Source organism: Mytilus californianus, unplaced genomic scaffold (assembly GCF_021869535.1).
Source record: "Mytilus californianus isolate M0D057914Y unplaced genomic scaffold, xbMytCali1.0.p SCAF_2, whole genome shotgun sequence".
NCBI lineage: Eukaryota > Metazoa > Mollusca > Bivalvia > Mytilida > Mytilidae > Mytilus > Mytilus californianus.
The window spans coordinates 105695207-105719131 of NW_026262668.1; the positions used below are offsets into that span (position 1 = coordinate 105695207).

The 23925-nt window shown below is 29.0% G+C and overlaps 1 protein-coding gene across 18 annotated transcripts in view; it reads right to left on the minus strand.

The window, feature by feature from the left end:
- Window positions 1-1035: 1035 nt before the first annotated feature.
- Window positions 1036-23925, minus strand: part of LOC127728530 (RNA-binding motif, single-stranded-interacting protein 1-like) — a 138559-nt gene continuing 115669 nt past the window's right edge. For all 18 annotated transcript variants that reach the window (XM_052235957.1, XM_052235955.1, XM_052235954.1 and 15 more), the window contains 7 exons: window positions 18330-18549; window positions 16510-16616; window positions 16149-16207; window positions 15148-15298; window positions 7616-7702; window positions 6862-6929; window positions 1036-6412 (listed from right to left, as the gene is read on the minus strand). In XM_052235957.1, the coding sequence (XP_052091917.1) occupies window positions 6400-6412; window positions 6862-6929; window positions 7616-7702; window positions 15148-15298; window positions 16149-16207; window positions 16510-16616; window positions 18330-18549 (705 nt within the window). In that variant the 3' untranslated portion in view covers window positions 1036-6399. The remainder of the gene's footprint in view (window positions 6413-6861; window positions 6930-7615; window positions 7703-15147; window positions 15299-16148; window positions 16208-16509; window positions 16617-18329; window positions 18550-23925) is intronic.

Below are 23925 nucleotides of genomic sequence, written 5' to 3' on the forward strand. Positions count from 1 at the left end.
TAAAATTTATGGTTATGAGGAACATAAAGTCCAAAAAATTAACCCAACTTCAGGAGAATGAAAATGAGAAATGTCCAAAAAATACTGTAAACCAACTAATTTTCGCGAGCGATTTATTTTCGCAAGTAGAATAATAATGCAGATTTAAATCGTCGTGAATATATGAAACTTGGATCTTCTCTTATATGATAACGAAATAAGTAGATCGCGAAAAAATAAATCACCGTGAAGATGGCTAGAAAGATAACACGAAATAAAGTATGCGCGAAAAATAGGTTGGTTTACAGTATATAATTCTTGAAACAAATCCACATACCAAGTTGTTGACCTATCATGTATACCAGTAGTTACTGAGGAACAGACATTGTTCTGAAAACTTATTTGGTCTGTTGATTGATTGTTGGTGTTATTAATTGGTATGTTGAGGCCAAAGTCATAGGAAATATGTTGGATGGAAATATACTCCTTCCAACAAATACCAAGTATTATTGATCTATCATGTTTAGATAATGAAGAACAAATCTCAACTTGAAGACTTATCCAGATCTTTGGAAGGTGTGAATAAGATAAAGGCATATGCAAGACAAAAGTTGTATATACTTATAGCAACCAATCCTTATATCAACCAATCCTTTTATCAAATAGTGTAGACCCAACTTCATTGGCATTTAAGGAACAGACCTCATCCTGAAAACTTGACCTGACCCTTGCTGCATGCAAACGTGGCCAGTGAACAATGACCATCTGAAAACTTAATCAATAATAACCTCTGTACATTTTTTTGTTTTTCTAGAGTAAAGTGGGGATATGTAAGTTATCTGCAAATTGTTAACACTGCTGTCATTGCTGTACCTGAAAAGTAATATCTAAGTATTAACTACCAAGACATTACCCAATGGCGAGACAATAATGTGAGATGACAATCTTTTACAGAGACGTCTTCGGGAATGGTCTATACATAGACAATGATGTGTGAAGAGGAAGTATTACCAAGGTATACATATTGTGTTTTTTGGCAAATAATTTGAAAACACATTTTTAGATGAAGTCATTTATTCCATTGTGATGATATTTTTTCAGAATGATTTTAAAAATCTTTCATAAATCAAACAAGCAGAAAAAGAATGATTCTTGGTCTCCATCATTCATGGCATCAATGATGAAGGAAAAACATGGAGTGGTGGATTAATTGTTAAACGACAAATGTGCATTTAAGTTTAACAAAAAGGTTATCAGTGGTATACCAAATCATTTATTGAGCTTGATGTTACAATGTATTGCATGGTTTTTACTGAAAAAATCAGTACTACAAAGTTACTTATCAAGACTTAAAATAAACCTCTCCATGTTATTCATTCTTTAAAATTTAAATGAAAGAGCATTATTTACATGTAACCTAAACTAAGCACTGTAAAAAAGATGACTTTTATACAACTCCAATAAAAACTTATGAATATCTTCACTAAAAATATTTTGCATATGAACAATCTCGGACATGAAAATCAATAAAAGGCAGATAAAAGTGAGTGGAATTAATTTGCATGCAAATGATTTTAAACACACTGAAAACAAAATATTTGTACAAAAGTACACTGTTTCCACATGCTTAGTACCACACAGTGGTATTATATGTGACAAAGTGGGGCAGATTCCTAAACTAAGTGTCTTAAAACTTCTTTCTCTAATTTTGAATGTCTGTATTAAGTTTTGTGCTATTGATATGACTGACAGTGCTGCCATTATTAGTCATACAAAAATTAGTTCTGACTTTATTTCTACAAAATGATTCAAGTTTTTGATGTATTACACAGAAAAATTGAATATAATACAATATGGGGAATAAATGGTTTTGACAAAAAATTTTGTAGAATCGACTACATTTAAAATATTGCTGTATAAAATATTTAGAAAATAAACTTTCTTTAAATTGGTGAACAGTAAAAAGTGTTTACATACATATAATTTGTCTTGGAGGAAATTGAAAAAGAACAGAACTGATTCTGTATTTTCTATTTAGGTCTGAAAATGAATAACCTGGCATTAATTGCGTTTTTCAAAAGAAAAAATTGTGAGGTAATTACAATTGAATTATAAATTGTTATGTAAAATAAAAACAAATATGCAAATAATAAAATGTAAAATATTCAAATAGGAATCCCTACTCATATAAACTCTCCCCAGTAATCATCAATAATAAACATTTCAAAATATCAATAACAATGAGATTAATGGTTCACCATTTTGTCTTAAAACATTGTATATAATGAAAATAATTCAGTTAGAATTTCATAAATAAAATTTAATTTAAGTATTAACTAACATTAATGGTTGTACATTACTATAAAATAATATTTAGCAGACATTTGGATTTCTAGAACACTTTTTTTTTTTTAGCTTTTTGCAGGGTAAATTCTATGCTATAGATCCAATAACGAAACTTATTTGGAAATCATACATCCTCTTATTTTCATATTGAACAGATTTTGATGATCATTTGTGTTTTAGAGAATCAAAGCTCTACTATAATATAAACTTAAGTATTTCACTATCAGCATGAGGTGTGATGTTTTTTCTCTTTACTTAGGTCCTCACCAAAAGTATAAGAAGCAACTAAACCTACAGACTAATTGAGTATTCCATCACCTGAGGTATCATCAATACAGTGAGGACATCCCACCTTACCCTGAGCAATGAAAAAGCTTGCCATTACCATGCTGCAGTGTGAATCTTAAAAATATTGTATTGCTTATTATTACACAAACCAATCCTCCCAAAGTTAGACCTGTTACAGAGTAAATGCCTCTGGTTTACAACATTTCCATAGCTTCAGGTCTTGATAAAATAAAATGAAATTTTTTGATAACCGTAAGTTAATAATATTACTCTCATTGTTTTATGTAAGGTTTCTGCTTTTTAATTTGAACTAAGTGAAAATTCTGTATTCTTTTTTTAATTTTCTTTTTTATTTGGGGGATTGGTATACATTGGTGTTGAGTGCAAACAAAACAATCCTTTTCATCAGAAGTGTAATAGCCAAAGAGTTATGGTTTTAACTTCAACTGTGAAACTCTTAATATAAACAAAAATAATTTGAAACTCCAACACTGAAGAATATGTTAAGATAGACTGAAATGGTGAACCAACATATAATAATCATGAAAAAACAAAATATGACCTGGATGAAACAATTATCTACAAACTATCATATCTACCAAGCACTAAATTTCTTTACAGCATACAAATCAACATAGGATAAACAATTCTGAATGACTGTACAATTTTAGAAGTTCATTTTCTAACATTTTTTTTTCTTCCACATACTGATTTCTGCATAACTAAGCTTCTATTTGTATAAAATTGTAGGTTATGCATGCAGGCCCACAAAATTATACTCCTGCTGCAAGATGTTATACTAAATTCTCTCTTTAAAAAGTCTGACCAAAGCCTCATGATTTATCGCCATATGACTGATGTTATACTCAATTCTCTCTTTAAAAAGTCTGACCAAAGCCTCATGATTTATCGCCATATGACTGATGTTATACTCAATTCTCTCTTTAAAAAGTCTGACCAAAGCCTCATGATTTATCGCCATATGACTGATGTTATACTCAATTCTCTCTTTAAAAAGTCTGACCAAAGCCTCATGATTTATCGCCATATGACTGATGTTATACTCAATTCTCTCTTTAAAAAGTCTGACCAAAGCCTCATGATTTATCGCCATATGACTGATGTATTACCTATTAATATTTTTAAACTTCTTGGAAATCCATCTAACAATTTAAGAAGAGTTGCACTTAAGATAAAAAAAAAAATACCAGTTCATTAGAAAAGGAAGATAAAGCAAAGCAATAAAATGTTCATCTTGATTGAAACATAAAGGCAGTGAGTTATTTTGTTTTATGTGAATTCGGAGGTAGTTTTTCTCTATAACACCAAACATTTGTGGTAGTTAAATCTATATTGCTGTAGTTTTATCAACAAAAATATCCAACTTTAGAATAATTTGATTTCAAATTTTCAAATTTTTAATCAATATGAATTTGTTTCCATAGATTGATTTGTGCATGTTATTTACCTGGTATGCAGCTGCCAAGTTTGCTGCCCGATTAAAGATAAATGCACACTAAATATCCAAAAGTCAGACTTCATGTGATGCTTCAATAGAGAAGAATTTTTGAAAATCATCCAATTAGAATACAGAATTGCCTCTACTATGGTTTTCATTTAGATGCAGATTTAAAGATGAAGACTGGGTTTGTAACTTGACAGAAAAGATATATAAGGCAAATAGATGAAGATCATATGGCTTCTAGAGTCAGGTTAACTTACAGCATAACATACACTGTAGGTACTGCAGACAAGGATAGTGAATGAGGAAGCAGTGCTTTGAATTCAGATACGCTTCAAGGTTAAAACCTGTAATGAACGATGCACTACCATGCATCAAATTCAATTTCAATGACATAACTAAACAATATTTAAAAATATTAAAAATAATAAAATTCACAATATGATTTATAACAAACATTTAAACAATTCATCAATATCAAATTAAAGAACTAAAAAGCAATAAAATAATAATAAAAAAAACCAATAATTGATCTTGAAAAAGATGATTATTAATTTGTTACTATATACAATTTTTCAATTCTCCCAGTTTTTATTTACATCTGCCTCCTGCACCATGTGCACCACTAATAATATTTCACACCTTTTGTTCACTCAAATAATTGTTGCATTTTGCAACTAAAATGTATAAGGCTTTGAAAATAAATTAAAATCTTGAACTTTAATAGTTTTTTAATTGTTCATTGTAAAGCTACTTTAAGTAGCCTGAAAGTTGAATTTTTAAAGTAAAATGTTCAAATTTGACATCTTTTTATAAATATATCACGGGTAATGCCCTTTATATTATCACGAGCATAGGTATACAACTAGGTCTATTTTAAAAACAGTTTTAAGTAAAAAAAAAAAAATTTATATTATGGTTACTTCTAAATTTTTAAATGCCCTGCAATTAACTTATGATAATTCAAACAAAACAATTCATTCATGAAGAAGGCTTGATTTTGATTTTTCTTAGAATCATTTAAGTACAAACAATGAAAGAATATAAATTTTCTGATTAAGTTCTGTACCGGGATAGCCACATCGCTGCTAAAAATGTTTTACTTCTCAGGCCATTATTTAATGTTGATGCCCAGTGGAAGCATTTTTTCCTTTTTCTTGATGGGTCTCTTGTTGGTTGTTCAACTATATTGCATTAATATTCAATCTTAAGCTGCTAGTTTGACATAACATTTTCTCCAAAATAAACAATCTATACTAACATTATTTAAACTTAAGTTGGTGTCCTAATCAAATAGGTTTATTCTGTACAAAAGTAATTGTACAGTTACCTTTTTTAAGTGCTATAACCTGAGAAACAAGACATTTTAAATAGCAAAACAGATCTTTGGTATTATGCTAAGTATTTTTGTTTCTATTTTGAAAGAGCAATGAAAAAATAAGTACACAGAATTTGTTTACAACTCAATATTAATTATTATTCATGGACAAACTTTCAAATTTAATGTAATTTACAATTTACAAAATGACAAATGTATTTGATCTTTATATACTTTTAATTTGATATCATACTGACACATAGAAAACTGGAAGAACTTTTTTCAACAAACAAACATAATGAATAGCGCCATTGGTCCTTTAGAAGTCAATTTAACTATATTACTATAAGAAACATGTATCTTTTAATATTTGTTCTATTCACAAAGACATTTAGCCATTTTCTATTCACTTTTAAATGGCTACTCTACTTTTTCCTATATCTAATGTACTTCTATTTGCATAAAAATATCAACAGTCTACAATGTTTATAACAAATAGGGTATATAGATACCAAGAATTCTAGGCTGTAAATCACACTGTTCCAATCATTTACTAAATTTTAGTTTGTAAACCAACAACATTTATTACAAATCAAAAAAGACGCTCATAATATTTTGTCCCTTTATACAGTAAAAACATTTTCTCAACTGTTTGAATATGCATTTTTAACATTTCAAACAAAAAGAATGATTCTAGCACCTAGTTGTTACAAGAAAGAAGAGACAAAATTTTATGGTTGAATTGTGACTTAAAGTCTAGAAGATTCATTTAAGCTGGTTTTAATAAGCAAGACAATAACAGAAAACAAAAATAAAAATACTACTTGTAAATCTATGAAAAATGTTTGAGTAGCTGCAATGCAAAACAGAAGGATTTTAAAAAAGGATGACAATTTTCATGAGGTAGCGTTTGTGAATAAAGATGTTTTTGTTGTAACATAAAGGGGAAGCCATTGCTGTAAACATTGCTGTTGTTCTTTTGGTTGTCTTGTGGCACTTTGGTTCATCATGATGTGAATCTGTACAAAAGAAAATAAAACATACAATGCTGTTGGCAGAATTTCTAACCATTACTTGACAATAACGAGACTTGGACTTGAACAGAGTTTGTTGTTGGGAAACAGCTGTTTTGATTGACCCTAAACACTACTTTCTCAGATATAAGAAAGGGTCTTTAGATCACATTGCTTTATCCTATAACTATTAAATAAGTTTATTCTGTTACTGAATGTAGACTTGGTCATGTTTTTGTCTTCTTGTTTGTGATTAAGATTAAATGTAAACATACTATGGTAATAAAGTTTGTGTTATGCAATTTAAAATCTCAAGACTTGCTTATGTTTTTGTTTTAGTTTTTGTGATTAGATTAGAGGGTAAATACATTTCTGTCTATGTTGAAGATGCTGATGTCAAGTATGTTGTAAAAGTGTTCATAAGTGAGAAAGAGGGTAAATATTGTACTACTTACGTTGAAGGTTGAGATGTAAAGATTTGATAATGTTGCTGTAAGGCATCCTCTGTGGTTAAACCATGTTCCTGTAGATTACAAGTTTATGTTACAACACATCAATAAGTCTATTCTATTGTATACATAGTTAGTTTGTAAATTTTCATTGTAATACATTTGTAATTATCACTATTGTCATTGTAAATTTGAATTCGTTCACATTTTTCCATGTTGTTTTGCATAGTTCATACAGCAATGGTATTTGGAAGAAGGAATTCAGTAGAAAGACAAGTTATGTCCTTGCTTTGACTTTCATTTTTTTTATTTTAAAATCCCTTGACCAACTGTATTACCTTTTCATATCTTAAAGAACGTAATCAGTTCAAAGCATTCAACTGTCTGGAAAATCGAACATTTTAAAACTTTAGTATAGATGCATTATCATTTGGTCATAAAATTAAATAAAACATTCAATTTCATATTGTGGCTTTCCAAAATTTTGACCTTAAGCAGACAATAATCAGCATTCCTGGGACTCAAATTTTCAGTTTCTGAATACTTAAAAGTTCCTGTATTTCTGAATTAAGACTTTCACACAACCGAATCAATGAAGAATTGCATTGTGTTAATCTATTAACTATTAGTCTATTAATGAATAGAAAAACCAAGGTCAAATTGATATCCCATCATTCATAATAATTCTTTCTTAATAAACAAAAAATATAGACAATTGGCCTAACTGATAAAACAGTTTAGAGACCTTGAGTGCACTCACGTCTAATTGTAGAGGTTGTAAGAAAGCTCCGGCTCCAGCTGAGTTAGAACCATATGGGAATTGGTAAGCAGCGTTTCCAGTAAGGTACTGAAAAAAGAAGGGAAAATAATTCAATAAGTATTAAGTCTTTTCAATTAAATAATATAAAATTCAGATTTTTTTCTAAGAAAATGTACATTGCTATAGATCAATATGAAACAATTAACCAAATTCATGTAGCCTGCTGATAAAAAACTTTAGTCACTGCAGATATGCATTTCAAAAGTCAAAATACCTGTATTTGCAAATAAGATTATGTTCATCAGAGTTTGGTTATATATATTATACAAACTTGCTTACGAAATACATACATGCTTACAAATGATAGCAAAAAGACAATAGAATATGAAAACCACCTCAAACTTTTACAATATTTATTCTGTCTCTACATGCTAGAATAACATATGAAAATAAAATTGGTATAATATGCATTTCAATATGTTCCAATATAATACATGTACACACTGGATTATATTTGGTTACAAAATCTAAATTCTAACAGAATTGTCAGTGATTTGATCAAAAATTTGACCTGCATTTATTCTTCAATTTTCATTTTCATTTTTTAATTGGAGGAAAGGCATAGACAAAAAAATTCTGCCTTATCTAAAATTTTCTTCAAATTTTAATCAAAACTGACAATATATCTGTTTGCTAAGGATATGGTACTTTTCAAAGAAGATGCATACCTCTTAAACTAGATTGTTTTTTAAAGAATTCTCTGTTAATATGATATATGTTTAAATATAGAATTACTTCTTAGAAAAAGCATGTTAAGTACAAAAAAATTGTAATCCTGCATTTGTTAGCAGCATCTTCTTCAATTTTTGTGATACTGAGTATAATACAATGTTAAATAGGAAAATGTTATCATCTATAATAGCAGAAAATATGTTTCATTCCACAATATACTAATTGTAATTTAATTTGATTACAACTGCAGGTTCTACTGTGAACTCCACAAATTTTCATTCATTGTGTCAAACTGCATATACAAAAAGATTTGCACAGGTAGAAGACTTTAGCTATTTTTTTTATTTCACACTCATTTTCATATCTAAAAATTTTATGAAGTTTGACACAAATCTGACAGAGGTACAATATGTATATATAAAATGTGTAAAGTTTACAAAAATACAAAGAGTGTACAATATCTGTTGTTTACAAGTGCTGGGTAAGCATTAGTGATAGTGATACACACTTGGTTTGAAATCAACATCATAGCATTGGTAAATTACATCTAAATATCTTTACAGCGGAGTTAGCTTTCATTTGCTATTGTTTGTATGCAAGTTTTGGATTTTATGAAAAAAAAAAATATTTCATTATATATCAATAAATGCAGTATTCAATTTTTCTTGGTCAAGATTAAAAAATTAGGAAATGACCGTGACACATTGTCTATGAGATGATTTCAAATTTAATATATAATTTCTGGTTTATATTGATATATAATTAACTGAGAATCTACGAAAGCAGTGCAAATAAAAGCTCAATCCATGCTTACAAACATAAATAAAAAAACATCAGTATATAATTACTGCAACGGATATATATATTTTACAAAGCATAGAGTACATAGTTCAACTGATATATGAATATATATATATGGAATAAAACCAACACCAATCATTATTTACCAGGCACTATTCTGTACTTGTTGTTTTCACCTGACATCTAGTAATCATATTTCTCCAGTATCCATATTCTCTAACATTCAGCTTCCATAAAAGTATCTTTGTAGTGAACACATCTTTTTTTTCTCTTCAAAAACACCAAGTCTTCTACCATTCTTAAAATATCAGGTCCATTCTTTGCATTTCATCGATCACATGTTTCAAACTAAGCAATCAACATTTGTTTGTTGTCTTAAATATTGTTGTACGCACCATGGAAATGGATTTCAATATCATTCTTACATCTTTTTATATTGGTCTTGTGTCATGGATGGATACCCCATATCTTTTCTTTTCTATCAGGTAAATTAACCATCCCATATATATAGCCAAAATCATGTTTCTATGCGTCTTTTGGTTATTTGTGACATTGAGTTTCTGTCTCATTGACATATAACCCACATTTCCTTTTATTCATTTCCTAGCTCTTGTCACAGTAAAGTTACTTTTGAAAACTCTTTTAAAAAATCCTTTTAATTGTATGTTTCTAACATCCAAGAATGAATGAAGGATGTTAATGCTTAGATTGTTGAACAAATTTACAAGGCAGGTAGTATAAAAACAAATTTTCTGACAAATGACTTTATTTTCCATGAATTCAATATGACAACAATGTCATTTGTTAACAAAATGTCAACAAGAGCAGACAACTCCTGTTTAATCTGAATCTTTGATGATAATTTTTATGTAAATATTTTTTTAATGTTCTATATTGTAGCTCAATTACCACTCCTTCTTGTAGGGTTTCTTTGTCATTATATTCTTTTCTGACTTATCTTGAAACCCTAGTCAATAAGCAATTATCACCATACACAATTGTTATACAATATTAATTTAAAAATAAAACTAATATACAGTAACTATGCAGCAAACAAAAAAACACACATTTTTTTGGCAAAAGTTAAATTCAAATTAAACAGGGTTGTTTGCTTACATATAAAACTGCAAATACGCCTATCTCATTGCAGTACGATGTAAAAATAAACAATCTTCATTTGTAAAAATAAGTGAAAAATTCCTTGGTCAAGTAAATAATAAAGCATTTAAAATAAAAAATAAAAAATATGATAATTAATGATTTAATGAAATTTGATCTACCACTACAGAAGGACAGCAAAGGCAATGGTGTTCTGGAATTGTACTCGCACACACTGATTCTTAACCATTCTAATTTACTTTTACATGTATGAGTGGGTGTGCATGTTTGTGTGTGCTAGTCATATAGCATTTGAATTGCCTTTAAAAACAATCGGACTAAATACAAATGATTTCCTTTCTTTTTTCTTAAGTTTAACTTGTCTGAATGGCACTATTTGAAATCATTTTACTCTAGATGTAATTCCTGGTCTTTTACCAAATCAGTCATACTTTCAAAAAAAACACCATTTCCTTCACAATAAAAACTATTTACATAAACCATCACCAATGAATTGAAACATGAGATATCGTTCTTTAAGATTTTATGCAGTCCATAACAAAGCGTTGTAAAGAATATGCCATTTCTTGAGAGAAAAAAATGTTCAAAACTTGAACAAATATCTTCAACCTCATCATCCAAATAAACAGGATTTCTAAAGAAAAACAATAACATGAAAGTTATATCTAAACGACTGCATAGAGATCTTAAAAGAACACATTAAAATAGGAACAACTTTGGATTTACTGATTTTGCTATTTTGACAAAAATACCTATTTACACATTTGTAGAATGTAAATAAATAAGAATCAAAAACCTGAAAAAAATATCAGTTAGGTAAAGAAAGAAAGACCATGAAAAACTGCAACAAAAACAAACAAAAACTGAAATAAAATATAGTATACATAGGACAATTCCACTATACTGAAAGGTCACTAGATGTCAAGGTTAAAGTGTTCAGAAAAACAAATACATATTCAAAAAACATCATGATGTCAAAAAATAACTTAAAATTTGTTCAAACATCATATGTTCATATAAAAATGGATTTTCTATTGATTTAAAGAGACAAATCTTTTCTCTGCTAACCGTATATACTTGCTTTAAATAATTTTTATATTAAAATAATTTGCACCGAATAAATAAGTATTTTTGCTATACATTTTATGTATATATATAAATTATATATACTATAAGTAGATTCACCAAATTCATTTGTGTAATACCACATCACCAGCATAATTTGAATCTCTCTCTACATTTACTATTTGTGAAAACTATTATAGGATTTATTCTATGTGACTTTTTATTCTTTTAACTGTTTTTAACATAATTCCACAAGGATATTCAATGTCAACTACAGTAATAAAGAAACTGTTTATCAGAAAATATTCAAGTTTACCCTGATTTTCTACGGCTAATTGAAGTAAATATGATGCATATTAGTAGGAGTATCACTATGGCTGAACAAAGTAGTTTACACAAGATGAAAGTTTTACTTAGCACCACTTTTTAAATGCTTGGATTTGATTATTGCTACCGTTTTATATAACTACGGGATTAGAGTTTACTGGTAAAAAGTGGATATATGTTGCTATATATTAACACATTGTGAATATAAGGAATAATATCGGGCGATCACAAAACTGATCTGTTCATTGGAGGTAGCACTTTTGGTGAGGATTTTTTATGATACAAAAAAAAAATTTATAAAAAACTGGCCTACCATTATCGGCACAAATAATTTTCTAACTTGTTATATCACTTATGAGGGCAAGGTTTTATAGAATTTTGGTATAAATTACAAATTAAATTTGGTATAGCCTATTACTTTCTACTATGCATTTCAACAGCCACTTAGTATTAACAAGGTTATAGAAATCTAAGCCAACATGTAAACAAATTTAATAGTTTATACATGCTTGTAACATGTTAGATTATATAGTTTAAAAAAAACCTGAGTATTTTTTCACTTTGATGAAAAAAATATAAACAAAAATTTACAGATGCTAAAATTCAATATATTAAGTACCATTTTTAAACTTTATATACTTTTGCAACAAACGTAAAAATTACTTAACAAATTTATAAATTAATATCTATTAGAAATATGTATCTATAAAATATTTATTCTATTCAAAAAGACTACAAAGTGTTCTCTTAAGAATTTTGTCATCTGAATCATAATAATTGGGGAATATTAGATTTGGATAATTTTGTTTTGGTTCCTAACTGCATTTTTTTCACACTCAAAATTAAAATCAATTTTAAGACCAGATAAATCCAGAGGAAAACAGATAAATCTAACTTTCTCCACACTATGATCACACCAAGATAAACCATTACAGTTATTATTACCTTGTAAAAGAATGGAATTTAACAAAACACAAAAGTTTACCCATCTACGTCATCTTGTAAATTTCCTAATTTTTTGCATATGACAAAAATAACACACATGATATTTACAACTATTTACATTTGCATAGATCTTGATGATACAGATGTTTGAAATCTGAAAAGCAAAATTATTTCACAAACAAAAATTCAATTTTGTCAAATTTATATTGTAACTGAAACTAACTGGATGTGTGTATAGAAATTTGTCTAATCATTCATGCTGCAATCCTAAAAGTCTTTAAACAAAATATCATGCTTCTTATAATATTTGGTTCCACTCACAATGGACAAGCAGGACACAAAATAACATGTTTTGGCATTCCAGATTTTGATTTCAATATTTTGAATGTTTCATTCCAAGCTATCAACACAGATCTCTACAGTTACACAATGATATTCACTAATAAAAAAAGATATTCAAAAGCAAATGTAGAGAAACTGCAAGTGGAATTCTTTCCATAATTTTTAATGAGGGAAAAAAGAAAGAAAAAATTTTGAAACTAGTTCCTTCAAAATTCCAACAACATGCTTTTAAGCGAAAAGCCAGAACAAACTTGGTTAATTAACCATTTAATTCATAAAAAATTGATAAAAAAAATTTTATCTAAAAAATATAAAAATTTATTTTCATTTACATATTGTTAATATTCTACTTGCAGCATAAAAAGCGGACAACACAAATTCTAAGTTTGAGGTGATTGATTCAATAACTAAATGTTAATGCATTGCCCAAGACGATCATTGGCCTACCGAGCCTTGGGAAATGTGTAGCTGTCCCATTTGAGCAGATAAAGAGGGAAGCGTGGACTGGATACATGGGGTACCAGTGTACATCGTTGATGACGGAACAATCTGAAACAGAATCAGACCTGTACTCAATGCTAGCATATATTATCCAATTTTCGTTAGTAGAATTACCAAATATTAGCCAAGATGCTAGCATTAGGTCTTTAAACTAAATTTGCAAATAAAATTAGATGCAAAAAAGCTATAATTCATTATCAATGTTCACTTGTCTAGCTTCTTTCATTTTGAATAGAGGATGAATCAAATAAACTATGAAAACAAACAGAAAAATAAAATCTAGACTTATAGGAAATTAAAGTCAGTTAAGAAAATTAATTAAAGGGGACAGTTCCATTCCAAGGTGGTCTGTAGGCATATGATAATTGGGCATACTTCTATAATATTAGCTACGTAATCATAAATATGACTCAATAAATAAGTTTTTAAAGTTGATCTCACAACAAAGAAAAAGAGTAAATAAAAATAAACTGCAAAAGATGACAAACTTTTCTAAGTGAAGAAATAATGAGTTCAGGATATGATAATCTTAGGTTTACAACATCAACAAGGAGATCTGAATTACCATCATAACGTTATATAACAATGTATGTTCTGTACAATAACAGTTTTAATTTCTTTGGCATATTTTTCTGTAAAAAATATCGTCTTTTGCCATTTTTTTCTATGATATACCTTAAATTCTTTATACGTTCCATAGTTCCTTTTGCACATTATCAAAACTTCGCCTAAAATATGTTTATGGTTCAAATGCGTTGTTCTGCCAAAATTTTACCAACACTGTATGATATTATATAAGCCAGTATAATTTCAGTTACAAATTCATTGCGTCAGTAACAATAAAAAAATATGTACACTCATGCATGGTTTTCTGAAGATGGTCATTGACCAAAATAACTATCCTACACAAAAATAAAATTGAAATAAAAATGACTTAAGAATGTCTGCTAAAATGTACATGATGATAAAATCTGCCCAAAATACTACATTCAAATTAAAATGAAAGTGCTAAAGATTAATGTGAAACACTGCCACAAAATTCTTCAAAATTTATTGATATCCAATTGTATCTTTATTAATATATTTCAATTGTATCAACAAACATAACATTTAAAAAATGTTTAATCAAGTATTGTTCGTAATTAAACTCTTTGGCCATAAATGATTCATTTTCTATTCCTTTTGAACTTTTTCATTGGTTTGTACAAAGTATATACTAATTCTGAAAAGAACAATTAAAAAAAAAACTTCATGTTTGCTCTAATTCTAAAATTCTCTTTTTTCTTTTGTCTTTTATATAAAAAAGTAGAAAATCAAGGATCATATTTTGGCATTCACCTTTAAAAAACCAAATAACACATAATCAAATTGGTCTAATTATAAATATTTTTTAGCACATGTCATATTGTGTAGGAAATATTTTCACATCTTCAGAATTGTTCTTTTTCTATGCAAAAACTGAAGAATGTTTATGATATAAGACATATAAGTACTTTTCATGAAGAATTTGAGATTGTATTTCACATTAATAGATCACACTTTATACACAATATCCACAAATCATCCACTCATATTCCACTAAGCATATTAACAATCATTTGTTCATGAAGTAAGTTCATATAAAAGTTCACAATTTATTTTCAATTTGACGGATCAATCAAACCTTGTGCCTGGCCACTATAATAAGAAAATGGGCTTACATGGGCCATAGGTGGTTGAACTATGTAGCCACTAGGATGGACCCAGCCTGCTGCACCTGCTGACTGATGAACTTGGTATGTAGTTTGGGGAGTTGTTGCCATGGAGTATCTAGGGAGAAGGCCTTGGCTAAGCAACTGCTGGGCAGCAAGTCTGAAATTTTTTAATATAAGCTTATTATAAACATGAATTAGTTGAAATCAGATTTAAAAAATGCAAAATTGAAACTGTAACACACAAATTAAAAGTGTATGAAGTGAATACATGTATATTAAAAACATAATCAAGGTGTAGAGAACACATGTGATCTAACGGAAATTCATAAAATAATTGAGATACAGAAATTAATAATAATAAGTGCAAGTAACTTTGGATATACATCAAATCATCACACAGTAAAATAATCACATGATAACTGTTTCTGTGGACATGACAAGTGTCTGGAATTACATTCATCAGGTATGCCTCTGACTAAAAGTGTTTTGAATTACATTCATCAGGTATGCCTCTGACTAAAAGTTTCTTGAATTGCATTCATCAGGTATGCCTCTGACTAAAAGTTTTTTGAATTACATTCATCAGGTGTGCCTCTGACTAAAAGTTTCTGGAATAACTTTCATCAGGTATGCCTCTGACTAAAAGTTTCTGGAATTACCTTCATCAAGTATGCTTTGTAATAAAAGTTGGGATGCCAAATGCAAAAAACATTTACCAACATTAAAACTAAAAAGGACCTAACAGCAGAGTCAAAACCACTTAAGATAAATTTTCCTAGAGGTAGTTGCAATCTTTTCAATTTTAAAATAATTCAATTATTTTGTAATTAAAAATTTGTTATCAAAATGCACCATTTCAATCCTTACAAACGCACTGGGTATTGGATGGATGGTACCATTCAAGATTGGCAGTCTACCACCAGTGACACCTACACAGTTATAGTTAAATAGACATAGGAAAAAAATCTAAATACTGATTATATTTTAAATATAATGTAAAAGCTTACCCATTTTGTTGAGCTATAATACTTGCTTGGTCAGCATACGCTGTTGTTGGAATTAATAACTACAAAATACAATAAGAAATTAATACTTCATTGGAAATAAAGTGAGTTGGGTTGAGTAACTAGTTTCTGAGCAGAGTAACAGTTCTCTCATCAATGATGAGGAATGACAAATTTTCAAATGTTCTACAATTTTTGAACAATCAATTTTTCTTAGTTATGTCTTTAATCTTCCCTTCATTTTTAGCTTGTCTATTCAGATCTACCTTATTAATCAGATATTATAATCTTAAATTATTTCAATGAAAAGTCTTTTCATCTGGAGTTATCTCTCCTTGGCAGGATTACATAATAAGTGACTTACATCTCTAGTTGCATCAGCCCAAATTTTTGTAGGAATTGTGAGAGCTTGTGGTGTCTTTTTCTTATTTCCACCATCAGCAAGTTTCACTATTAAAGGTTCTGTACTGCCTTCAAATGAAAAGAGATAAAACATGACCTTAAACAATTCATAAAGTGGACTAACGTTGACAAATTGAAAAAGATTCAATTATGATGGTCTGAGTTTATCAGGTTGTTAGTTGTGGTTGGGTCTGCTTTTTTCTTTTTTTTTTAAATCTAATATGAATTCCCAATCACTATCATTTCAGTTAATGCAAAATTTAAATATCACAGTTTCAGCGTCAAATTTGCTGACTGATAGTCAAACTTTTTCTTCTTCTTTTTGCCTGAGTATATTTAAATAAAGAAGTGTTAACAACATGTCAGATTTGCTCTCTATCAAAAATGAATTCCAAACAGATTTTTCACTTCATTTTAGTCTTATTCAGCTATTATTCTTGAGATTTTAAATATATGACTAGTTGCTATGGTAACATTTTTTATTTGACAAATGATGTAAGAATAATACTTCACATCAAGTTACAACTTGATATATCATGCTAACATAATCTAGATCATAAATACTTCTCTCTTCAAAATTTACATTTAAATGGGTTGATATCTACTCCTGAAATATTTCCTATTGAAAGTTCTTATGTGGATTAATTTCAAGGAATTTTGGGTGTTGCATTTTCAAAATACAAAATAATTAATGTGTGTGTGCAGTTTTTGTTAGTATTGTCACATATGTGTATTTTCTAATTAAAATAGTGGCATTAAAACAAGAAAAATGACAGTTTTTGTTACAGATTTTCCTTTGCACTGTTAAACAAGATTTTTTTTATGTCACACAGTGTAGGCAGCTGTGAACCGTATAAGCTTTAAGTAATGTATACAAATTTTTAAATGCCAAGGTATTTAGTTTGACATACCACGTTTCAGGATGAATTGTTTGTCAACGTGGGCTCGTTACTTCACTTTTGTTATGCAAACTAAGTTAAAGCTTCACCGAATTTCTCACAACACTGCTATTAATGGTGTTTTTCCCAAAAAAGATTTATGCAGGTACAATATTTTTTAATCTAAAATTAGCCCATTTACCTATTCAAGAAAACATTTACACAAATGCAATACTGCATTAGAGTGAGAAAAAAAAAGATCGCTGCAAATGTACAGAGCAGATTTTACAGAAATTTCAGCACTCTTTTTTTTTTTTTTAATACATAATTCATATTGAAATCAAAATACATACAACCAAATACAAAAGTTAGAGGGTTTCTACTCTTTATAGAAAATCTCTTCATTAAAATGTTAGAACACAAACTACATGTATACTATTCCTTACATCTGCTGTGAACATCTATTTAGAAATGAATGAAGCCTTTCCCTTAGTGTCCTTAAATGCCCATATCTGTGATCAAAGCTCTCAAGTTATAGGTCTTTAACGCCAATCATTAACATAAAAGGGTGATATATAGGACAATATCAACTTCGGTATTATTGCCCACTATATCACTATTTTCAATCTCTCAAGTCAGGTGGTGATATCTGACACCAACCTGATATTCTATGGAAAAAATTTAAAATTTACGATATTTGAACTTTGTAATTAAAAGATAAAATCATGCAAGAAAGAAAGTTTGGGGGTCACCACGGACGATAACATCTAATATCATAATTATAGAATACTACAGATTAATTACTTTAAAAATCTTTATTAATTTTTTCTTCAATGCAGGTGAATATAAGGTTAATGAAAAAAGATAATAATGTAGGTATGTACTATGTAGAAAAGGCACATACCTGGAACAAGTTTTCCATTAAAAACAGTTATAATTTGTTCACATTTTTCTTTCGATTCCATTCTTGCAAAACCCACTCCTTTACTGACACCATCAGGGTTTCTTAAAATTCTTGTAGATATAACAGTACCATATTCCTTAAACATATTTTCTAAATGTGTTTCTGTATATTGTATTGGCAAATTGGCAATGTATAAGTTGGTAGGATCTTGTTCTTGTTGCTGAAAAATAATGAAGAAACTGTCAGATTGTTTTTTTTTTTTAAATCATTGTTTGTTTTTCTGAAATTAAACTGTATAAGAGAACAGAGTAACATTACTGTTATCCTTCTTCATTCCAGCTAAAAATATCAATTACAGATTATGAAAGCAACCCAAGGACGAAAGAACATTACAGCTTACCTAATGATGAATGAACATTGCAGCTACAAAAAGGTGAAAGAACATTGCAGCTACCCAAGGATAAAAAAGAACATTGCAGCTACCCAAGGACAAAAAAAACAAAAAAAACATTGCAGCTTCCCAAGGACAAAAGAACATTACAACTACCCAAGGATGAAAGAACTTAGCAGCTTTCCAAGGATGAAAGAACATTACAACTACCCAAGGACGAAAGAACATTGCAGCTTCTCATGGACGTAGGAGATTGCAGCTTCCCTAGAAACTACAGTCTGAAAATGTATCTTCACAATGTAAATTACACTTATCCCATTGTCATATATACAACACAACTTTATGAATTGAATTTGGAAATCTTTGTTAAGTAAGTTTAACACCATATCTATTTCGATATAAGAAGTTAAAGACATACACTACATTTTTTATTCAGTTTAATATAACAAATAACAAATAAACCAATTCAAAAATTCTATTAACCTCTATTTGGGGTTATGGATTTTCTTGCAAATTGAAACCTGCACACATCAAAATTTTGACTTGTCTAATTTACCAATAAAATGCCATTGTATTTTGTCATCTAATCAATATTCTGAAAATTGACCTTTAATTATGTTCCATTATGTCTAAAAAAAATGGTAAAGAAGGCATATTTAGATGATAAATCAAGCATCAGCCATTTACAATTTACATAACCAAACACACTGGACTCCATACAAACTATTTTACCTCTCATTTCCAATGACAAATACAATTTATTTCTTGTCACATTTTATTCCAATCATACTGAACAGGAATGAGCTTAAACATGCAAGCCATACAATTATAAATCAATTTTCCCTGATGCCACATACCCTTTTAAGGTGTCAATAAATTTGTGCGACAGTTTGAATTACTAGGGGTGTAATTGTCATGTTATTGTATTAGATGTGATTTTTTTCAATAAACTACCAGCACTTGATATTTACTTTCAAAATACAATTAAATAATATCAAACCAGTGGGTGATTTTGGTGCAAAAAATATTGACTTATTTACAGACCAAACATTCATTAAATTACATGTACTCTTAATAAATATAATCTGAAAAACGGGTACAGCTCAAAGGTAAACAATAATTAAATTTTACTTGAATAAGATCTCATAATGAAAACATGGTTTAATGAACCTCTCAAAACTCAAGCATGACTTTTAAAAAGCCTATTCTAATGTTAAACAAAACGTTTTCCCCCAAAAAAATATGGCAGGCATGTTCAATTTCAAAAAGCAAGAATCAGACCATCAAAATGGGTATCAATGAAGATATTTAAACTAGAGAAACCCTAATATGACAAGTAATAACATGATGCCCATCGGTGATCAGTGATCCCATAAGATTTTTTATTGAAAAAGTTTTGAAATAAAAACAAGACCCATATTAATCAAATGCACCAGCGTGCCATATAAATAATGATTAAAATATCATATATAATTTAAATGGAAGATAATAATTCAACTATTTTACTTTTTATGACAAGTATAATTGATTTTTTCTGGCAAAATTCCATTTACAGTGGGTCAACAACCATAAACTGATTTCACAACTGTTGTAATCAAACTGACATAACAGGTAAATAAAACCTACATTGGAGCATGAAAACCTGCAGGAAACAGGGACAAGTAAATTTTAGCATGCATATGGATTTTTTTTCTTCAAATTATATCCATATTTTCATTGTTATATTTCTTGTTTTAGTGCTGCGCCTTATTTAACTTTTGTACAGTAAACATTTTTAATCAACATTCAAGGGGCAATATATAACTCAAGGTCAGTGATTAATACACTAACCAGTCATCTTTATCTGAACAGGAAACCAGCTTCCTGTCTGCTGGGGGCTAAACTGATATTCTCAAAATAAAAGCCTATGGTTAATTAGTATCTATTTTTTCATAACTAGGTATTGCAAAAATAAATTTCTGTTGTGTTCTCATATTTCTCAAATGCCACTTTTGACACACTAATAAATTAACTAAAAACTGGATTCTGTCAATTAACATATGATTCACAAAAACATGAGCTGCTCTGAAACCTAAAATATCCATGATAAAAATTGGTAATACTAACCACAAAACAAGTATTTCTTAATACACATTAACTAAAGTAAAAAAAAAATCCACTTGACACTTTATCTCATCAAATTTTTCATGCTTAACACCCCAACTGTATCATCAATTTAAACAAAATACTTTCATTACCCTTAAAGGTATGTGGGTATTCATGTGTATAGATAGACAAGAATACCGCCTCATCTCAAGTGACACGTCTGGTACAATATAATCATTTTAAAATTCAATATTTTGAAAACTGCCATATGTTGATAAATTTTCTATTTTTGGTGGAAAAGCACAAACATTTGAACTGAAGTTAAAAGAAATGTGTTTTTATAAAAATGAATGTTGCAATTTTAAAATTTCTTCTGTTGGACCACTCTTGTTAGAAATTTTAATGACTAATTCAATGGCAGCTGGATTTAAGTACACTTGTATTATCCACATCTAACCTCAAAATACCCATAATAGGATACAAAACATTTTTTTCAGTATCTGCAAAACTATATCTGTTCTCTTTTTAGCTGTGTTGCGATAAATTTTTCTTTTTACAGAACTGAATTCATACTATTTTCATAGTAAATATGCAAACTAAAAATTAAGAAAAATTTAGTTGTTCTTATAAAGGAAGTTAAAGACCTGCCATCTAAGCGATTTAGCTAATCTATGCTGGGCTATTTATATGTCTGAATTGTCTTTTCTTCATTAAAACCCTCTTATTAATTTATAGACCCTCAGATCTTTCCATGACTGTTTTTTTATATTGTTGTATCTGTAACAATTCTACCTTGAACAGATGCACTTTAGTGTAAAACATCTGTATAAATTCTCTTCATAAAAGATAACAAATTCATAAAATTGTAAACTTTTTTCACCTCAGCAAATCCTTTAACATGTGGATATGCTGAGAGAGTTTCTTAAAAAGGGGATTAAATGAATAATTCTTTATGTGAAAAGAAACACTACTTTGCTTGTAACAGTAGGATAGAAATGGGGAGAAATATGATACTTAAAGGTTGTTTTGTAAAGAAGATCTAATGTGTCATACAAATAAAAAAGAAAGTAAAATACCAACAGAAATTACAATTTATCAATGACCTAAGGGGCACATATGAAATATTACCTACTTGTTTTGTCCTACATAAAACAATTTGAAAAGCATGTGAAAAAATCATTTGAATTTCCAAACAATGGCATTACTGAACCATTCTTCATATTAAGTTAAAAGATTTTCCATTATACTTACACATTTATGGTTTTCTTTTAGATAACGAGGGAAAAAGGGGGAGGTGGTCAATAATTTTAACTAATGCATGGAGCTATAAACAAATCTTTTGATTGAGAAAAAATGGTTAGCATGTAGATGCACTGTATAAAGTCCAATGTATGAATCATTGTATGTAAGTGACTGAGAATTGGTAATCTCATTTCTTCAACAAGGCTATATCTTATCTAACAATTTAAAACACAAAACTGTCTTACTCTTTTTACAGGAATTGAGCTTATTACATTCCACTGACCACCAATATGATTAGCATATAATAAATACTGGGTTTTTTTGTGGTGTGTGTTTTGTGTGATTTTGTGGAGCATATACTCTGTATGCAATGTAAGTGTTATCAAAAATGACTTTAATATATATAAATATTTGATATATCTATGAACATACACAAATTAACAGAACAGTCCAGAGAAACAGCTACACATGAATAGAAAAATAGACATCCCTTTACATTATCAAGCTTGTTAAAAGCCATTTAGAACTCATATCAGATTACCCAATTATATTCACTAAATATGAGTTCTATTGAATTAATATCTTATTATTTTCTTTTCTTTATGTAAAAGAATATCAATTGTCATGACAAATGACCAATATTATGACCACGACACAATCTGTTATTTAATTCTAAGAAAACATATTTTTGCTTTCATCCTTTTAGACAGAGTAGATAGGAAATAATTTAGAGATTGTCATTCAAATATTGATCTGTTTCCAAGCATATAATTGTTTGGACATTGTATGTTATTGTAGAAATATGGCTGAGTATTGTCTGGGGAGTCTCTCTAAAAAGCTATTTTTTTACATCCAGCAAACTTGGCTGGTTATCAGACTTAGCTTATGTGAATTTCTGATAACTATTAAAATCTAGAAAAAAGATGACTTAATTAAAAAGATGAGGGGACAGAAGATCAGACTACTTCTTAGTCTAGTGCTTTATGATCGAACAGTCCAAATCATTCCTACATGTACTACAGTGAGGAAGATGTGTTGTGTATCATTTTTGCATTTGAAACTTTCTAAAAAGAGATTCAATGCAGTTGATTCTCAAAAGTAAATATGTAAATTGTAACAAGAGCTTTTAACTTACAGTAATATAATGAGCCTTTGACAGAACCTAACCATCTTAACATTATTACAAATCAAATATACACTGATCCTTAACCACAAACAAAAATCCCCTTCCAAGTAAATGGATTTTCCTAAGCAAAACCAATTGACTTCATGATTCAATATTTTCTTGTCTATAACAGTCTCCTGCAAACTGTAATCTGCAGCATTGTATAACAACATGTTGTTATTTAATTCTCATTCAATCGGAAAAACTTTTTCAATGTATTGACAACTAGAAAATGCAGTTTGAATTGATCTGTGAAATTTGTGATGTACCAGTGACAACGTGTCCTGATGTCCTAAATAAAGCAGGGAACAAATTGAATTTGATGAATACTGTAATTGATCTGTTGCTCAAAGCATTTTTATTGAATGATCGAGAAATCCATTTCATGACCAAGTACAATAACTAAAACAGCTACAACAATAAAACATCCCCAATTTAATGAGATTTTTGTTATCTTGTTGGAAATAAAGAAAGCTAATGTTTTGTATTTGGTCTTCTGTGTTCAATTTTTAAGAAATAAGAAACTCTCTCAGTTGACCTAGATTTTGGTTACTATTTTTAGATGACTTTTGGTCATACAACTCCTTACATATTAAAGTACTTATACATCCTTGGCTTTCTAATATTATGGTTTGAGCGTTACTGATGAAGGTATACATAGAAAAGAAATTCAGACGCACCAACATTAGTTGTTATTGTTATGTTTGGATGTT